This window comes from Phocoena phocoena, unplaced genomic scaffold (assembly GCF_963924675.1).
Source record: "Phocoena phocoena unplaced genomic scaffold, mPhoPho1.1 SCAFFOLD_205, whole genome shotgun sequence".
NCBI classification, from domain to species: domain Eukaryota; kingdom Metazoa; phylum Chordata; class Mammalia; order Artiodactyla; family Phocoenidae; genus Phocoena; species Phocoena phocoena.
In genome coordinates this window covers 1-21,273 of record NW_027077486.1, presented here as the reverse complement: position 1 = coordinate 21,273, position 21,273 = coordinate 1, and the positions used below count along the sequence as shown (strand labels likewise).

At 44.7% G+C, this 21,273-nt stretch overlaps 1 protein-coding gene and 1 gene segment (V, D, J or C); both read left to right on the top strand.

Moving 5' to 3' along the window:
- Window positions 1–200: 200 nt before the first annotated feature.
- Window positions 201–667, top strand: LOC136143282 (immunoglobulin heavy variable 3-23-like). The segment is given in 2 exon segments: window positions 201–246; window positions 351–667. Coding segments are annotated over 2 exon segments (363 nt in total).
- A 6,110-nt stretch (window positions 668–6,777) lies between these two features.
- Window positions 6,778–20,075, top strand: LOC136143288 (uncharacterized; the record flags this gene model as incomplete). The annotated part of the gene is made up of 5 exons (XM_065901424.1): window positions 6,778–6,823; window positions 6,907–7,322; window positions 14,680–14,794; window positions 14,899–15,211; window positions 19,914–20,075. Coding segments are annotated over exons 1-5 (1,052 nt in total), but the record flags the coding sequence as incomplete, so codon positions are not given.
- Window positions 20,076–21,273: the final 1,198 nt, after the last annotated feature.

Here is a 21,273-nt window from a genome sequence, read left to right as displayed (position 1 = left end):
ACTCTCACACCTGCTCTGAGACGCTGCCCTTTCTGAGGACATTCAACAACATAGCCTCTTATATACTAGAAGGTCATGCAAATAGAGTCCTTCCTCTGCTGATATAAAGCAGCCCCAGCCCTGACCCTGCAGCTCTGGGAAAGGAGCTCCAAGCCGGGATTTCCACGTGCTCCATTCGGGGTTCAGACAGAACACTCACCATGGACTTTGGGCTGAGCTGGGTTGTCCTTGTGGCTATTTTACAAGGTAATTTATGGAGAGCAAGAGACACTGAGGATGTGAGTGGATATGAGTGAGGGAATCAGTGGATGTGTGACAGTCTCCTGACCAGGATGTCTCTGTGTTTGCAGGTGTCCAGTGTGAGGTGCAGCTGGTGGAGTCTGGGGGAGGCTTGGTGCAGCCTGGGGGGTCTCTGCGACTCTCCTGTGCAGCGTCTGGATTCACCTTCAGTAGCTATGGCATGAGCTGGTTCCGCCAGGCTCCAGGGAAGAGGCTGGAGTGGGTCTCAGCTATTAGTAGTAGTGGTGGTAGCACATACTATGCAGACTCTGTGAAGGGCCGATTCACCATCTCCAGAGACAACTCCAAGAACACGCTGTATCTTCAAATGAACAGCCTGAGATCTGAGGACACGGCCGTATATTACTGTGCGAAAGATACACAGTGAGGGGAAGTCAGTGTGAGCCCAGACACAAACCTCCTTGCAGCGAGACAGGAGGGGGGATGCAGGGGGCACTCAGGACATACAAGTGTATGTTTCAGCCCCAGGAGCAGGTGCAGATGGTAGTTAAGGGCTGCTTTCCTCCAAGGGTCTGGGGTTTCCTCTCCATATAGCAGTTTTCCCTGGGGAACCTCTCTGTACTCATCCATGGTTCTTCAGTTACACATTCAGCCTCTCAATTAGAAAGACTTTTTGAAATAGGAGAATAAATGTAATATATGAAAGGCAGAGACTCAAATTTATATGTTCAGGTTTTCCCTTGTCTAAATGTTGTCTAAATTGACCCGTTTCAATACTATCCCAGCGGATGTATAAAGAGTTAAACATATTCTTCCTTCCTCATTGTGATATCTCAGCCCTGCCCTACTGTAGACCAGCTGTCCCTGCCAGGATGCGGGCTGTTGACTTGCTGCTCACCTCTTGCATGAGAAGCATAAATGCGCTGAGCAGCCCCGGATCCTCAGGGGGTCGCTGGGAAAGATGCCAGTTAGAGGGGACGTGGGTGGGGGTGTTTCTACATGTGCTCCTTGCTTCCAGGCCCAATAGAATCCCTATACGCTTATATAAGACCTGCATCCTGTTCTCCTGTGCAGATTATTTTATGTCAAATATTCATCATCACAGCTATTACCAATAGACACATATGTAGTTGGCAGGGAAAGTTTAGAGTCAGGTGGATAATAACATGAATTTTCAGAAGCTGCTGAAAACAAATCTATTCTCCTTTCTTCACCTCAGCTTCTTATGTGAGCACTAAAATGCAGGAAATCACTGAGGTTCTCATTCCACGAAGAGTCCTGCCGACCTACAGGCAAGCCCACCTCTGTCCAGGAACCTTTGCAGGGGAGGCCAGATCCATGGTGGAGAAGCCCAGGCCTCGACCGGAGGCCTCACTGTGTCCTGATGTGTGCTCTCCAGCTCATCACGTGCCATGTCCAGGCTGCAGTTTACCTTCACATCTGTAGGATTCAAGTAAACCGATACCTACATCACATGCTTGCTGTGCATATGTAGAAACAAAATATAAAGGAGGCCCTGAGTGTTGGGGTCCAGGGTAGGGCACCCCTAAATATGCCTCCAAGTGACTTAAGACAGAGCCAGTGCAGAGGGACATTCTGACCTTCCTCCCTGTCACCCTGAAGCAAGAAATAAACCTCCCATGTGAAAGGTGCCCTCTCTGTACCTGGAGGTGGAACTGAAATGGTCCTTTACCGCATATCTTCTGCCTGCCTTTTTCTGTGCCAAAACTTAACCCTAAGAGTAAGTTTAATCAGAGGAGTGAGAAAATCTAGAAAGGAACGACGTGTCCAACCAAACCAAATAATAATAGTTTATTCATTAAGCAAATCAAGAACCTTTAGTTCCTCCTCAAGGGCTATAGATAATATTCTTGTCCATGTCCCATGAGCCGTCTTGTAGATACTGAAACTCCCACCAGGAGGAAGAAGTTAACTGCATGACGACCAGACTGTAGCCATGACATAAGCTGCCACAATTCCAAGAAATGGCTTCAAGAAATGAGAACAAACCGACCCTGGTCCTGAAGATTAACTCTACTTAAAACAAGCAAGAGGAGGCTGATCAGACCACCTCATGACCAACTGCAAGACGACTGTCACAGCTGACTCTGCCGTTTCTGCCCGTAGCCCCTCCTTCCACCTGTAAAATCCCTTTCCCACAGATACTCGGTGCGGGGTGACCTTTGGAGAGAAGTCAGTCCCCAACCCCGGGTGCAGGCAGCCAAAATAAAGCAAACTTTCCTTTCACCAACTTTGCCTCTTTATTGGCTTTTCAGGACTGAGCAGCCGGACGCTGCTTTCCTTTGCAGACGGACACTCTTATCACCAGGAAGGGGGAATTCAGGCCTGGAATCTTCTATGAACAAACCTTGCTCCTTCTTTAATGACTAGCCAGCCCAAACCCTGCTTAGGTTCTTCACTAATTGAGCACCAAAAGCACACATTTCCTCCTTCTACCAATTCCTCACAAATATTGCATTTTGTCTAAAAATATAAAAGCTGCCTGCTTTGGTCACTTCTGGGTCCATTTCTATGGCACATCCATGCACATGGTTAAATTTTTTTTCTTTTCTCCTGTTAATCTGTCTTTGTCAATTCTGTTACCAGCCCAGCCTCAGGAACTCAAGAGGGGCAGAGGAGGAGATTTCCCTCCTGACATGTCCAAGGTGTCTTCTCTTCAGCCTCATGCTGTACAACCTCTAAGGAGGCTCAGTCCTCACGGCCACTGTCACTCTGTTGACGTCACCTTGCCAGGTGTGTTCTTCTGGAATCTCTACTTTGCATTTCCATCTCACTATTCGATATTTCTTCAAATCAGTATGTGATTTCAGTGTCCATTTTCTGGATATACACAGTTTATTAGTTATTCCCTATGAAAGGACATGTTGCTTTGTCCAAATTTCGGCAGATATCAATAAAGCTAACTAAGCATCATGGGCAGGGTTTTCTCTAGACTAAAGTCTTACTGTCTTTCACAAACATACAAAGGAGCACTATTGCTGAAACATAGATAACAGTATGTTTAGTTTTGCAGGAAGCCCCCAAAATGTCTCCCAAGGTGCACCCCGTTCTGCATTCCCACCAGCTGTGAATGGACCCCCTGCTGCTTCACATCCTGCAGGTGTTTGAGGATCTCAGAGTCCTGATCTGATCCACTCTTGTAAGTTTTCAGGGATATGTACTTGTTCGGAATGGCACTTCCCTGTGACATATGTTCTCCCACAGCCTTATTTGCAAACTCTTTGTCTTTTTGGTCAGGTGTCTGTTAAGGATTTTATCCCATTTTTTAATCCTTTTCTTTCTTTCTTATTGTTGAGTTTAAGGCTTCTTGGTACATGTTAGATAACAACCAGATATACTAGATATGTCTTTTGCAGATATTTTCTGCGAATCTCTAGCTTGCATTTGGGTAAATTTTAAATGTATTTTATTTTGCTTTTCAGTTATTACTTGTTGTGTTTCTATTACAATGAAAAGTGAAGTTAAACTTTCACTTCCTAAGCCATGGGAACTTCATGTGGGAACATGTCACAGTACAATCAAAGGCCTCTTTCAGATACTACAAGGATGGAATGGGTGAACAGAGGGGGGACTTCTTCAGAGATGCTCTTCTGGAAAAGTAGAAATGTACCAACGTACCCTCCTTCCTGTGTTGCTGGTGAGAACTGTGCTGCGTGTCCACAGAGACACAGATCCTTGATGAGAGAGTGAGATTTCATCAGTTAGAATGACCGTTTGCTAACAATAAATTTTACCCATAATGGATCTGAGTTTATGAATGATTGTTACTTGAATGATTCAGTGGATTTCCCAATGGTTGAAAACAAAATCAATTCCTTGAATTATTTTTATTAATTTTAATTCATGTTACCCCAGAGAAGAATTTGACAATCACAATTTCAGTAACACATTTCCATTACTTTGACATATACCTCTTAAATTTTAGATACCACGTTGTTGCATAATAAATGTTTCATTACATCCCTCACATTTGAAACTGGAATCCAAGTGGACCTAGAAGATGAAATGTGAGGGTAGTGAATGCCTCTACATTGAGTAACATCTAAGACAACTAATTTAATATCACACGAGGGCATTGCTGATTTCTAACTCTTGTTCCTGCTTCTTCTTTTCTCAGTAATTCCAAAAACATACTAAATGACCTAAACCAACTGTCCTCAATGTTCCTGAAGTCCACACCTCATTCTGAGCTTATACTCTCAAGATTTTATAAGGGAAAACACAGAGACCATCAGAAGGACCTGTCCACGTGGTCCCCATGAACCCACCACCATCAGCCCTTCTCCCTCCTATCACGATGGTCAGGCCCTCTTGCTGTGACGATCACTGTTAACCAGCAAAGCGAGACGACTTAAATCTCCCCACTTCATTTCCCATCACCCACTGGGCGTCTCTAATAGACAGTCCCTCCAGCATTATCATATGATCTGGTCTCCAGACTTAATGGACCCCAATTATCTCCACAAAAGAAAAATAACTTTTTTTAGGACTGGTGCCCTAACACATTTTTCCTAGGGTTAAATGGACCCTAACAACACATCCCCATCCACAGAAACATAAAGACACCTGCCATATATCCTTCTATGTTAACATGAATTTGGATGGATCTCCTCTAATCCACCAGCTCAAGAAGGGCAGGTCAGATGCTGGGGCGTCTGTACAAATTCAGGCCCTTCTTCCACCTGCTGAATAATGGGCCCACCTGATTCTAGGTTTTAGATGTCATCGCTTCCCCTCCCCTATCCCACAGCGTATCAGCTCAATTTTCAGGTCCTGACAACAGGGTCCAGACTTGTCCCGTGATTCTTGCCCATATCACTGTGGTTGGCTCTCCTATTATCAACATTCATGCAGGCAGATTCTTTAGTATTTATTTTACTCGGCAAATATTATTGGAAAAGCTAGAAGAAGTATACTACTCTGTTCACGAAATAGTATGGAGTAAATATCTTCTCATACACAGCAGGCTCAACATCAGTCAGTGTTCAGGTGAAATCACTGGGCTGAGGGAGAGCTGACCTGCCCCAGACCCACAGGTGTTACCTCTCAGGGCAGAAGTGGAGCCAGCGCTACATGTACAGGGTGTCAGTCAGAGATGGGGACTCACATTGGTCTTTCTGGTTCCCAGGAGAGATAACATCACTGATGACACTCATGTCAACATCCAACACCCCTGGCAACCCCACTATAAATTTCAGACATACCATTACCATCGTGATCCCCAGTTTACATCCTTGCAGACGGAAATGCAGATGGTGAGGCCACATCCTCAGTACCCACAATGAGATGGGATGGAGGTGTGCTCTGCTCTCCAGCACCACTTACTGATGTGACCTCAGGCACAGTCCCAGGACTCAGTGACCCAGGGACTCGGGAGAGCTGCTCTCAGGTGGACTTTTCAAGGGAAACTGCTTCCTGAGGTGAGGACTTTCCTCTGACCATGACACCCACATACTCTGCAAGCCATTCACTTTGAAGGTTTACTTCCAAGAATCATACATGTTCTCTCACCCAGTGCAGTGGGAACTGTATTCCCTGAGCTCCCATGTCACTAACTGTGACAGAGTTACAAATGAACACTTCTAGAAGGAGTGAGTCTGGGCACTGTCACCAGGTCACCTGCCCAGCATGTTGGAGTCCTGAGGATCTTCCAGGAGCTGTCTGTTCTTAGACCTTGCTAGCCCTGGGGATTCCCCAACGTCCACATGCATGGAAGGAGCCCTGAAGCTCGCGGTGTTCCTGCAGACACTCAGTGGTGCACAGGAAACAGAGAGGTCAGGCTTCAGGCCATGTCAGCAGTGCTGGGATCCATGACCATCTCAGCAAGAATGACTACCTTGTCCACAAAATACATGGTGTGTTTAGTTGTTAAGAGTAAATCCACCTCCAGAGCAACTCTTGATAATATTTAAACTGTTTCAGGTGAAGAAATGTTCACCCAAATTAAGGGAAACACGAAATCCGCTGTGAATTCTGATAAACATTAAATTTTACCTAACTTTGTCTGAATTCAATGTCAATATTATATGTATAGTTTGTCTCAAATACTTGCACATCCAAGAAATAAACATGAGGTAATGCAGAAAAGAAAAAACAAGAGTCTGTGTCTGACATCTTGGAGGACCCTGAATATATGAAGGGTATTGATGTGAAATATATACGTCCATGGGATTAAAGTCTATTCCCCAAATCTGCGGTTAATACTTGAGCACAGTTGATTTCCTGACTAGCCCTTCAGCATCATTTCATTCCAGGACAAAGAGATCCCCAGGCATAGGGAGGGGACCCCAGGTGGGACTGAGTTCTCTGAGGGCACAGTCAGCACCCTCTTCAGGTGGAGCCCCAGAGGCTGGGACCTCCCTTCACTACTTTCCGATTTTTATAGACTCGTCCCTCCCATATGCAAACATCCCCTTATGTCACAAGGTAAAAACAAAGTACCAGTTCACTTAAATTCGGGTTTCTCCTCATGCTTCAATAGATTTTCTTGGCTTCATGAATCCCATCTGCAGGAAGATGAATCCACTGTGGTTCTTCCTCTTTCTGGTGTCAGCTCCCAGAGGTGAGTGTCTCAGGGATTCAGACGTGAACACATGGGGAAGCTGCATCTGAGCCTATGAGTCACCGTGGTTCTTCTGTCCACAGGTGCCCTGTCCCAGGTGCAGCTGCAGGAGTCGGGACCCAGCCTGGTGAAGCCCTCACAGACCCTCTCCCTCACCTGCACTGTCTCTGGATTCTCCTTAACCAGCAATGCTGTAGCCTGGGTCCGACAGTCTCCAGGAAAGGGGCTGGAGTGGGTTGGGGGTATATATGGTGGTGGAAGCGCATATTATAACCCAACTCTTAAGTCCCGGCTCCGCATCACCACGGACACCTCCAAGAGCCAAGTCTACTTATCGCTGAGCAGCCTGACAACTGAGGACACAGCCGTGTATTACTGTGCGAGAGACACAGTGAGGGGAAGTCAGTGTGAGCCCAGACACAAACCTCCCTGCACGGAGGCGCGTTACCACCAGGGGTCGCACAAGACCCAACAAGTACAGGGCTGCGACCTGCAGCAGGTGCATATATGGGCTGGGAGGGGATTCTTGTTAGAACCTGTGCTTTCCTCTTCCTGCCCAGGACCTCTACCAGAGACCCTGTTCTGTATCCTAATGTTTCATTGCTGTGGATTACGAAGTGTCTAAAAATTTTTCTGTGCATATACATATTTGCTTTTTATTTTTATTATAGTTGTGTATATATATATATATATATTCATATGCACAGACACATATAATACTCAAGAATTAATTTGTTTATCATTTCTTTATCTTTTTCTCAAAGGAGCTCCAAAAAACCCTGCAGCTCACCATAATTTTCAAGTTCAGCCTGAACTTTGTGAAACGTGTAAATATCCTGACAATGAACAAGAGATTTTTAAACAGTATTAATTGTTGTTTTGTTTTTGTAGATGTGGAAGGAAGAGACACACCGTCCTGCTTTCAGGCAACCAGTACAGGCATTCTGAATTCTGCCGCAGACAGTGTTATAGACTCTAACGCCAGAGCGCTCCAATACTGCACATGCAATTATCCTCGTTATTCACAGATTCCATATCTGCAAATTCACCTACTTCTAGCTTTCATGAGCACCCCAAAATAAATACTGTCATTTTGTGGTCATTCACGGACATTAAGAATGTGGCCGGTTGTTTGAATCAGGAAACACACATGCGCGCACACACACACACACACACACACACACACATACACATACACATTTTCCCAGCTGAGGTCAGTCAAGGTGATGCTCTCTTTTCTTGTTTCAGCTACCATCCTGTAATTGGGGACTTTCTGCGGTCAAATTAGTGCCATGCTTTTCACATTTCTGTGATTCTTGGCAATTGTTTAAAGTATCCCAGGCATAGGGCTGAGGAACTGTCTAGAGTCCCTACGCACAAATGGCTGTGAGTGGACTTAGGGAAAATATACGAGACATCAGCTTCATTCAGTCATGCGTTATATGGCCATGGGTGGTGAAATGATACTCATGTTTCCAATATAAAGTTCACCCAAAGCCTGAAAACAAAACTCACTGCTGCATATGGGATGCAGCCTTGGAAAATTGGCTTAATTCCAAATAGAGCCTGGCAAGTGGGGGCTTATCGCCAAGCAGATGGTGGGGTGGAGTTGACTGGAAATTACTAACAGAAGAAATACAAGCTAAGGGGATTCTGGTTACATAGCCTCAAATGGATTCTTGCTAAAGGGAGACCAGGGTGATCAGATACCGTGTGGGTGACAGGAGGTTTGATGGCTTTGATCAAATACTGAGGGTGATCAGAGTTCAAGGGTAGGGGATTCTCATTATTCTCACTTAGCAAGGCTCTTGACAAAACCTGGCCACGCACATATAAACACAGAAGCCCACAGGTCAAGACTACTTGAGAAGAGAATTACAAGGATCCTGTTGGCAGAGGGGTGGTCAGGGGTCTTTGTCACTCTTAAGAAGAGGAATAATGAACATACAAGTAAACCAGGAATGCACACAGACACACAGAGAAAAGACCATCTGAGGACTCAGTGAGTCGCGGTCCACCTGCAAGCAAAGGTGAAAGGACTGAGAAGGACCCAAACCTGCTGACACTGTGACCTCAGACTTCTTGCCTCCAGGCCTGAGAGGAATCCATTGCTGTTGTTTAATCCACCCAGTCTGTTATTCTGTAATGGCCACACTAGCCAACGAGTACACCTATAATATAGACGCAGATGACACATATGGAAATGTAAGTATCGTATTGGAAAAGAAATATCAGCCATTCTTCAGAGGTGACATGAAGCTGTGTCCACCCTGGATCTCAGCCAGCACCCTCCTCCACTGCCCTAGAGGAGGACCAGCCGTGACCATCTTTATATGGAAGCATCCCTCGCACCTGCACATCACACCCAGGCTCAGGGGGAAAGCACAGCATCTGTGCTACTCAGAGTCAGGGTTCTCATCTTCACTGACATAACTCGCTGAAAGTCAAAGCATTGATCAAAATGAACATGAAAATCTTCTGGTCACTCCTCCTGTTGCTGCCATCCCTCAGCTGTGAGCATCTCCTGGGTCTGAGTAAGGTGGAGTTATGGGATGACATCTGTGAACTGGGTGTCTCCTCGTTTCTCCTTCACCAGGTGTCGTGTCCCAGGTGCTGGTGCAGAAATCGGGCCCAGGACTATTGAAGACCCTCTCCCTTATCCGCTCAGTCTCTGGATTCTCCATCACAAACAGTGCTGGCTGCTGGGACTGGATCCCTCAGCCCCCAGGGAAAGGGCTGAGGTGACTGGGGTGCTTTGGTTCTGGGAATAGCACAGCATACAAGATGTCTCTACAAAAATGACTCTCCACCTCCAGAGACACCTCACAAATTCAGTTTTCCCTGCAGCTCAGCTCCGTGATGATCTAGGACACAGCCCTGTGTTACTGTCCCAGTTTGTTCAGTGAGAAGTCAGGGTGAGTCCAGACACGACCCTCCCTGCAGGGGCCGCTCCAACCACCAGGGGGCAATCAGGGTCATCAGGAAACAAGGGGACCCATTTCAGGGCAGGTGCAGAAGTCGGGATGGAGGGATTTTCTCTCAGAAGCTGTGGTTTCTCCACTGGATCATTGCCACCCCGGAGGCCTCATCCACAATGATTCCAGGGAACTTTCTTATCTCTAATCTTGAGACTTTCATGGAGTCAGGCTTGTCTGTTTTTCCCCATCTATCTTTGGAAGAGCTGCACAGAAATATTTCTCCATGAGAACTTTATTTGAAGGTTAGGTCACTACTTTCTGTTATTAGTTGTCAAGTTTTTAATCGTTTAATGGCATAAGTAATTTTTACTGTTGAACTTTAAATCTGCTTTCCACCATCAGATGGATTTCCAATTCCTCTCATCTTCACAATCTCTCCAGTCTTGTCTGATGCAATGCCTTTCACTTGAATAGTATGAGTCATGTTGATATTCGGAAACTGATGTCCATACAGCACTGCAGGCATTCTCTCCTCTGAGAACATTTTGAAATGTCGGGACACAGGTTGGGCTGTAATATGTGGGCTGTGTTGCCTGCACCTTGTTATCTCGTGTGGACATTGATAATGGATATTTAGATAAAAGAGAGAGAGAGATAAAACGGAACAGATACAGGTATATGATCATCGTCTGGAAAATAACCATAAAAACTGGCTACATAACCCATTTTTAGGGAGTGGTAAAGGCTCGAAGGTGTAAAGATGATACAAGCACCCGTATGAAGTTATTTGAGCAAACATAAATATTCAAACAAATTTGGTAAATACTTTTCTACCACACTCCTCAATCCCATGGTGAGAGTCTGGTTTTCTCTCTAAGAAATTGACAAATATATTCCATTTGGCGGCCATTGGCACTCCTTCCAGCAAACGGATGAGGGGCCTTTTGCTCTACATCATCCCCAATATTTGAATTTCTTAATATTTTGTGCTTTAACTGTTGTAATAAGTGAGTAGCAATATCTCATGATTGTTTTATTTTATGTTTCCTTAACGAAGAATCTTGTTAAAACCTTTTATCTCTTCTTTGTGGAAGTATCTTCAGATCACTGGCAAAGTGTTCATTATTTTCATTTTTTGTTACTGTTGTTGAGCTGTGAAGTTGCTGTATAGTCACGATACAAGTCCTTTATAAATATGATATTAGAGAGCACATTCTCCAAGTCTGTGCCTAATTCCCTTATCAGTGAGTTATTGTTACTCTTGCTGTTGTTGGTTTCAGGACAGAAATTTTAATGGATACAGAAAAATTACAAATTGATTTTACGAATGATGTTTGCGATATTATACCTAAGAATTCATCATGAAACTCAAGACACTCTTTCATTTCTATCACGTCTCTACGCCAGGCCTCATTGTGGGATGGAGGGTTAAGTGCACCTTCTTGAAGGGAGCATGACCATGATGAGGTACCTGAAGTTATTCCTTAAGGGAGATTTATCCTACCTTCCCCATTAGATATATTTATTCAATCTCTTTACATAAGTATGAATCAAGACATTTGTTTCTTACCTTGTATTAAGGTTATATACTAAGGCATTTTCTTTGCTTCTGTAATTGTTACAGCTTGTCTCCCATGAGGAGCTCTTTCAGATAGTCTTCTGTGTCCTCTTTACGGGCACCCATCCATTTGTGTGAAGACGTCCTTAATTTCTGGTGCCACAAGAATCTGCAGGATAAGTGTGTGTATTCTATTCTGTGGCCCTGGAATTAGCCAGACCTCACATGAGTCATGGATCCTTTTCTGGAGAATAGCATTAATAACCAGAAGAGTTGGTATTAGGACACTAATGCTGGTGTCCTGTCCACTGGGAGCATTGGCTCTAGACCCTATAAGCTAAAAGACCTTGGAAATATATCTGTGTGCACTACCCCACGTATACACACACACGTCTGCAACTAGCTCTGTATCTCACCTTCTGACCTGTGTTAAGGTAAATGTGAGAAAATTCTTACATCTCCAATCCTAGTGCAACAACTCATGGTTAAATCCAGAGTTTCCCCCTTGCTTCTCTGTTACTTTCCATCCAACAGTGAGAAGCCTGGCTCCACCGATGCCATCCAGCTACTAATTGTTCAAGTCCACATGCACAGTTGGAACTGAACGCTTAGCCTGACTCCTGATGGAAATACCGTTATCCACCAGGCTCTACTGCTTACGTGCAGTGGCTTAGAACTTAGCCATCAGACTCCACTCATTTCCAAAGTCACTTAGGTCAAAACCTATTTTCCCACCTTCTACTGACATGCTAATTCATAGATTCACTATGATATTAGGTATCATCTATACAGTGTGCATCGTTCCATCCTTGAGTCGCCATCTTATAAGTGGCATTTATATTTATATTCAATAAGGTTCACTCTTTCTGCCATTACTTTACATATTTTGACAAGTTCATAGTGCAATGTTTCCACCACTGCAATTTCATAGAGAAGAATTTCACTATCCTTAAATATTGCTCATGTTTCACATATCAAACACCTTCTCCCCAATTCCTGCTAAATGCTCATCTGATAGGTTTATATATAGACTGAAGTCTTCCCAAATGTGAAATAGGTGAAATTGAACGTTTTCAGACCGGTTTTTTAATTAGCAATATGCATTTAGGATTCCCTCATGTCCTTTCGTGGTACAATACTTTAATATTTAAACTGTTGAATACAATTCCACAGCATGGATACATCACTCATTGTTTATGTACTAATTTGTTGAAGAACGTATTTGTTGCTTGCACTTTTTCTCAGTTGTAAATGAAGAGACCACAATAATTCATGGGCAGTCAATGATGGAGCTGTAAGTTTCCAGTCAGTTATGTAAATATTACAAGCATGACTTCTGGGGTCTAACATTAAGCTCTGTCTAGGTGTGTAAGTGACTGCACGGAGAATGGGCTCTGATGCAGAGAACACTCAGCTGACCCAGGCATTGTGCTAAAAGGATGTCAGAGCCCAAGCAATGTCCACACGAGGTGGACACAAATCCCAGCCCTCAGACCCGGCTGAGCTCCCAGCCTACAGTCAGGGTCAGCCTCCCTTACATGTGAGTGTTCCTCACAGGAGCAGGTCCTGTAGCTGAACTTGAGCCTCTCACAGCGACCCTGCATGGGGCAGGGTGGGCTTCTCCTCCAGACACTCCCTAAGCAGAGACGGTGAACAAAATAAAGAGCTGCTCTCAGTGGAAACTGTCAAGGGTTGTGACAGGGTTTTGTGCATCAATCAGAACCTGGATCATTATTATTCATTTCCGCGCGTGATCCTATTCCATATGTGGTAAGTATATGGCACAGTGGGACTGGATGAGGGGACAGAGGTCACACTGTGAGCGCAAATGCTATGAAACAGTGCAGATCCAAGTCCACGGCCAATGTCCTCCTCCCCAGGATGCAGAAGGACCTAACAGCTCAGGCAGGAATCCTGGGCTGTCCCAGGTAGGAAGACACACCTGTGTGGATAGAGAGGTAACACCATCTGACTCACACTTTAGCAGGACCACGCTGACACTGGCGAGGTAGTTACTTAGGAGACGTTGGGGCACTATTACACCCTAACCACGCTCGACCTCAACACATCTGTTTATAGTTTAATCTTGTAGTAGTTTTTGTTCCGTTCAGCAGCCTATGTCAGGGTTAACAACCTTATGCTTTGTTATTCTGTGAGCATTTGTCTCTCCAAGATTTAAATTTGTTGCTCTCTTCGTTCTCTAATTATATGATATATTGGTGAGATTTTGATAATGTGCAACTTGCCAAATCTTGAGGCTGTTTTAAGAACATTAAATAAGAAGCGTTTTCTCAGCTTCTCATCTCTCTTCATCTCCAAGACGAGTATCAGCTTTATTGTAACAACCAGAAACTGGAAACAATTCCAATATCACACATCAGCTTAATAAATAAGCCAATCATGCTATGATCATTCTTTAAATGCAACCTGTTACTAAGACCAAAGATTCCTGACACACACAATAACATGATAGTGTTCACAACTATTTGTGCTGAGTAAAATAAGCCATAACAATAAGAATACATACAATATCATCCCACTTTTATGAATTCTAGAAAATGAAAAGTAATCTGAGATAACAAGGGAAGATCAACGGTGATGTGGTGACAGGATGGAAGATAAGAAGGGACAGGAAGGAGGAAACCCAGAAACTACTGAAAATAACGAGAGGAATTGACTTGTTCTCTCCTGATAATGCTGGTGCCTCCGTCAGTATTCATCACAGTGTTCATTCTGAGTGCGTGCGCTTTAGTACATGTCAAGAACCTCATTAAAGTGATTACAAATGAAGAAATGCATGAGTTGGGACGGAAGGAGTGAAGGGAAGATACTGAAACATAAGAGACTCTTGAAAATACTTCTCATCACCCCTGACCCCCTCCATACATTTTAGGTAAACACGAGAAGACAGCAAAGTCATCGTGACCTCATTACAGGAGGGGGATCTGCAAACCTCACCCAGAAACTCCAACTCTGTCCACTAGTAGGTTCCAGGGAGCAGCCTGGCGCACAGCTCAGGTGCAGATGCTGGATCTAACGGGCACCCCATGTTTCTCCTTGGACGGTACACACACACTCAATTCCTCTGGGTGTAGTTTACACCTCTACTATGAGGGTAACAATGACAGCTTCATCACGAGATGTGTGTGCATATGTAGGATGACATATGGGTCCTAAGTGTTTACTCTGGAACAATCACACAATGAAAGTTATATTTCCCAAATGCTATCAACACCACAAAATCCAAGACTCTCACACCTGCTCTGAGACCCTGCCCTTTTTGAGGACATTCAACGACATAGCCTCTTATATACTAGAAGGTCATGCAAATAGGGTCCTTCCTCTGCTGATATAAAGCAGCCCCAGCCCTGACCCTGCAGCTCTGGGAGAGGAGCTCCAGCCCCGGATTCCCACGTGCTCCCATTCGGGGTTCAGACAGAACACTCACCATGGACTTTGGGCTGAGCTGGGTTGTCCTTGTGGCTATTTTACAAGGTAATTTATGGAGAGCAAGAGACACTGAGGATGTGAGTGGATATGAGTGAGGGAATCAGTGGATGTGTGACAGTCTCCTGACCAGGATGTCTCTGTGTTTGCAGGTGTCCAGTGTGAGGTGCAGCTGGTGGAGTCTGGGGGAGGCTTGGTGCAGCCTGGGGGGTCTCTGCGACTCTCCTGTGCAGCGTCTGGATTCACCTTCAGTAGCTATGGCATGAGCTGGTTCCGCCAGGCTCCAGGGAAGAGGCTGGAGTGGGTCTCAGCTATTAGTAGTAGTGGTGGTAACACAAACTATGCAGACTCTGTGAAGGGCCGATTCACCATCTCCAGAGACAACTCCAAGAACACGCTGTATCTTCAAATGAACAGCCTGAGATCTGAGGACACGGCCGTATATTACTGTGCGAAAGATACACAGTGAGGGGAAGTCAGTGTGAGCCCAGACACAAACCTCCTTGCAGCGAGACAGGAGGGGGGATGCAGGGGGCACTCAGGACATACAAGTGTATGTTTCAGCCCCAGGAGCAGGTGCAGATGGTAGTTAAGGGCTGCTTTCCTCCAAGGGTCTGGGGTTTCCTCTCCATATAGCAGTTTTCCCTGGGGAACCTCTCTGTACTCATCCATGGTTCTTCAGTTACACATTCAGCCTCTCAATTAGAAAGACTTTTTGAAATAGGAGAATAAATGTAATATATGAAAGGCAGAGACTCAAATTTATATGTTCAGGTTTTCCCTTGTCTAAATGTTGTCTAAATTGACCCGTTTCAATACTATTCCAGCGGATGTATAAAGAGTTAAACATACTCTTCCTTCCTCATTGTGATATCTCAGCCCTGCCCTACTGTAGACCAGCTGTCCCTGCCAGGATGCGGGCTGTTGACTTGCTGCTCACCTCTTGCATGAGAAGCATAAATGCGCTGAGCAGCCCCGGATCCTCAGGGGGTCGCTGGGAAAGATGCCAGTTAGAGGGGACGTGGGTCGGGGTGTTTCTACATGTGCTCCTTGCTTCTAGGCCCAATAGGATCCCTATATGCTTATATAAGACCTGCAACCTCTTCTACTGTGTAATTTATTTTATGTCAAATATTCATCATCAAAGCTATTACCAATAGACACATATGTAGTTGGCAGGGAAAGTTTAGAGTCAGGTGGATAATAACATGAATTTTCAGAAGCTGCTGAAAACAAATCTATTCTCCTTTCTTCAGCACAGCATCTTACGTGAGCACTAAAATGCAGGAAAGTCCCACAGCTTCTCATTCCAGGAAGAGTCCTTCACCCTCACTATGCAGGCCCACCTCCATCCAGGAACCCCTGCACGAGCGAACATAACCAGGGTGGAGACGCCCAGGCCTGGACGGGAGGCCTCACTGTGTCCTGATGTGTGCTCTCCAGCACATCACGTGCCAAGTCCAGGCTGCAGTTTAGCTTCACATCTGTAAGATGCAGGTAAACCGATACCTACATCACATGCTTGCTGTGCATATGTAGAAACAAAATAATAAAGGAGGCCCTGAGTGTTGGCGCCAAGGGTAGGCCACCCGAAAATATGCCTCCAAGTGACTTAAGACAGAGCCAGTGCAGAGGGACATTCTGACCTTCCTCCCTGTCACCCTGAAGCAAGAAATAAGCCTCCCATGTGAAAGGTACTCTCCCCACATCTAGGCGTTGAAATGAAATCGTCCTTCACCTCATGCTTTCCACCTGCCATTTTTCTGTGGAAAAATATTTAGCCAAAGAATAAGTTTAATCAGAGAAGCGAGCAAATGCAGAAAGAAGGGAAAACTGTCCAACAAAACCAAATAATAATAGTTTATTCATTAAGCAAATCAAGAACCTTTAGTTCCTCCTCAAGGGCTGCAGATAATATGCTTGTCCATGGCCCATGAGCCGTCTTATAGATACTGAAACTCCCACCAGGAGGAAGAAGTTAACTCCATGATGACCAGACTGTAGCCATGACATAAGCTGCCACAATTCCAAGAACTGGGATCAAGAAATGAGAACAAACCGACCCTGGACCTGAAGATTAACTCTACTTAAATCAATCAAGATGAGGCTGATCAGACCACCTCATGACCAACTGCAAGACGACTGTCACAGCTGACTCTGCCGTTTCTGCCCGTAGCCCCTCCTTCCACCTGTAAAATCCCTTTCCCACAGATGCTCGGTGCGGGGTGACCTTTGGAGAGAAGTCAGTCCCCACCCCCGGGTGCAGGCAGCCAAAAGAAAGCAAATTTTCCTTTCTACCAACTTTGCCTCTTTATTGGATTTTCAGGACCCAGCAGCCGGACCGTGTTCTCCTTTGCAGAGGGACACTCTTATCACCAGGAAGGGGGAATTCAGGCCTGGAATCTTCTATGAACAAATCTTGCTCCTTCTTTAATGACTACGCCAGCCCAAACCCTGCCTAGGTTCTTCACTAATTGAGCACCCAAAGCACACATTTCCTCCTTCTACCAATTCCTCACAAATATTGCATCTTTGTCTTAAAATATAAAAGCTACCTGCTTTGGTCACTTCTGGGTCCATATCTATGGCACGTCCATGCACATGGTTAAATATTTTTTCTTTTCTCCTGTTAATCTGTCTTTGTCAATATTTTATCAGACCAGCCTCAGGAACTCAAGAGGGGCAGAGGAGGAGATTTCCCTCCTGACATGTCCAAGTTGTCTTCTCTTCAGCCTCACACTGTACAACCTCTTAGGATCCTCAGTCCTCACGGCCACTGTCACTCTGCTGACATCACCTTGCCAGGTGTATTCTTCTGGCATCTCTGTTCTTCATTTCCATCTCACCCTTCAATATTTCTTCCAAATCGGTGTGACATTTCAGTGTCTATTGTCTGCATGTACACAGTTTATTACTCATACCCTATGAAAGGACGTCTTGGTCTTTTCCAAATTGTGGCAAATATGAATAATGGTAAGTGAGCATCGTGTGCAGGGTTTTCTCTAGACTAAAGTCTTACTGTCTTTCAGATACGTACAAAGGAGCACTATTGCTGAAACACAGATAAGAGTATGTTTAGTTTTGCAGGAAGCCCCCAAAATGTCTCCCAAGGTGCACCCCGTTCTGCATCCCCACAAGCTGTGAATGGACCCCCTTCTGCTTCACATCCTGCAGGTGTTTGAGGTTCTCAGAGTCCTGATCTGATCCACTCTTGTAAGTTTTCAGGGATATGTCCTTGTTCGGAATGGCACTTCCCTGTGACATATGTTCTCCCACAGCCTTATTTGCAAACTCTTTGTCTTTTTGGTCAGGTGTCTGTTAAGGATTTTATCCCATTTTTTAATCCTTTTCTTTCTTTCTTATTGTTGAGTTTAAGGCTTCTTGGTACATATTAGATAACAACCAGATATACTAGATATGTCTTTTAGAAATATTTTCTGTGAATCTCTAGCTTGCATTTGGGTAAATTTTAAATGTATTTTTTTTTTGCTTCTCAGTTAGTAGTTGTTGTGTTTCTATTACAATGAAAAGTGAAGTTAAACTTTCACTTCCTAAGCCATGGGAACTTCATGTGGGAACATGTCACAGTACACTCAAAGGCCTCTCTCAGATACTACAAGGATGGAATGGGTGAACAGAGGGGGGACTTCTTCAGAGATGCTCTTCTGGAAAAGTAGAAATGTACCAACGTACCCTCCTTCCTGTGTTGCTGGTGAGAACTGTGCTGCGTGTCCACAGAGACACAGATCCTTGATGAGAGAGTGAGATTTCATCAGTTAGAATGACCGTTTGCTAACAATAAATTTTACCCATGATGGATCTGAGTTTATGAATGATTGTAACTTGAGTGATTCAATGTATTTAGCAATGGTTGAAAACAAAATCAATAACTTGTATTATTATTATTAATTTTAATATATGTTGCCCCAGAGAAGAGTTTGACAAATACAATTTCAGTAACACATTTCCATTACTTTGACTTATACCTCTTAAATTTTAGATACGTTTTTGTTTCATAATAAATGTTTCATTACATCCCTCACATTTGAAACTGGATTCCAAGTGGACCGAGAAGATGAAATGTGAGGATAACGAATGTGTCTACAGTCAATAACGTCTAAGACAAATAATTTAATATCACACGAGGGCATTCCTGATTTCCAAGTATACTTCCTGCTTCTTCTTTTCTCAATGATTCCAACAAACATACTAAATGACCTAAACCATCTGGTCTCAATGTTCCTGAAGTCCACACCTCATTCTGAGCTTATACTCTCAAGATTTTATAAGGAAAACACAGAGACCATCAGAAGGACCTGTCCACGTGGTCCCCATGAACCCACCACCATCAGCCCTTCTCCCTCCCATCACAATGTTCAGGGCCTCTTGCTGTGACCATCACTGGCAACCTGCAAAGCAAGATGACTGAAATCTCCCCACTTCATTTCTCATCATCCACTGGGCGTCTCTAATGGATACTCCCTCCAGCATTATCATATGATCTGGTCTCCAGACTTAATCCCCTCCAATTTTCTCCACAAAGGAAAAGTAAATTTTTTTAGTCCTGGTGACCTTACACATTTTTCCTAGGGTTAAATGGACCCTAACAACACATCCCCAACCACTGAAGCATAAAGACACCTGTTATACACCCTTCTATGTTAACATGAATTTGGATGGATCTCCTCTAATCCACCAGCTCAAGAAGGGCAGGTCAGATGCTGGGGCATCTGTACAAATACAGGCCCTTCTTCCACCTGGTGAATAATGGGCCCACCTGGTTCTAGGTTTTAGATGCCATCCCTTCCATGCCCCTATCGCACAGCGTATGAGGTCGATATTCAGTTCCTTACAGTCGGGTCCATATGTGTCCTGTGATTCTTGCCCATATTACATTGTACGGCTCTCCTATTATCGACATTCAAGCAGGCAGATGCTTTAGTATTTAATTTACTCTGCAAATATTATTGCAAAAGCTAGAAGAAGTATAGTACTGTGTTCATAAAATAGTATGCAATAAATATCTTCCATAGACGGCAGGCTCGACATCAGTCAGTGTACAGGTGAAATCACTGGGATGAGGGAGAGCTGACCTACCCCACACCCACAGGTGTGACCTCTCAGGGCAGGAGTGGAGCCAGCGCTACATGTACAGGGTGTCAGTCAGAGATGGGGACTCACATTGGTCTTTCTGGTTCCCAGGAGAAGTAACATCACTGATGACACTCGTGTCAACATTCAACACCTCTGGCAACCCCACTATAAATTTCAGACACACCATTACCGCCGTGATCCCCAGTTTACAGCCTTGCAGACTGAAATGCAGATGGTGAGGCCACATCCTCAGTGCCCACAGTGAGATGGGATGGAGCTGTTCTCTGCCCTCCAGCACCACTTACTGATGTGACCTCAGGCACATTCCAGGACTCAGTGACCAGGGACTCAGGAAAGCTCTCACGTGGAGTTTTCAAGGGAACCTGCCTCCTGAGGTGAGGACTTTCTTCTGACCATGACACCCACATACTCTGCAAGCCATTCACTGTGAAGGTTTACTTCCAAGAATCATGCATGTTCTCTCACCCAGTGCAGTGGGAACTGTGTTCCCTGAGCTCCCATGTCACTGGCTGTGACAGGGAGAGTAAAAATGAACACTTCTAGAAGGAGTGAGTCTGTGCGCTGTGACCAGGTCACCTGCCCAGCATGTTGGAGTCCTGAGGAGCTTCCAGGAGCTGTCTGTTCTTAGACCTTGCTAGCCCTGGGGATTCCTCAACGTCCACCCGCAAGGAAGGGGCCCTGAAGCTCGCGGTGTTCCTGCAGACACTCAGTGGTGCACAGGAAACAGGCAGGTCAGGCTAGTGGCCATGTCAGCAGTGCTGGGATCCATGACCATCTCAGCAAGAATGACTACCTTGTCCACAAAATACACTGTGTGTTTACTCGTTAAGAGTAAATCCACCTCCAGAGCAACTCTTGATAATATTTAAACTGTTTCAGTTGAAGAAATGTTCACCCAAATTGAGGGAAACACGAAATCCATTGTGAATTCTGATAAACATTAAATTTTACCTAACTTTGTCTGAATTCAATGTCAATATTACCTGTATAGTTTGTCTCAAACACTTGCACGTCCAAGAAATAAACATGAGGTAATGCAGAAAAGAAAAAACAAGAGTCTGTGTATGACATTTTGGAGGACCGTGAATATATGAAGGGTATTGATGTGAAATATATACGTCCATGGGATTAAAGTCTATTCTCCAAATCTGCCGTTAATACTTGAGCACAGTTGATTTCCTGACTAGCCCTTCAGCATCATTTCATTCCAGGACAAAGAGTCCCCCAGGCATAGGGAGGGGACCCCAGGTGGGACTGAGTTCTCTGAAGGCACAGTCAGCACCTTCCACAGGTGGAGCCCCAGAGGCTGGGACCTCCCTTCAATACTTTCCGATTTTTATAGACTGTTCCCTCCCATATGCAAACATCCCCATATGTCACAAGGTAAAAACAAAGTACCTGTTCACTTAAAT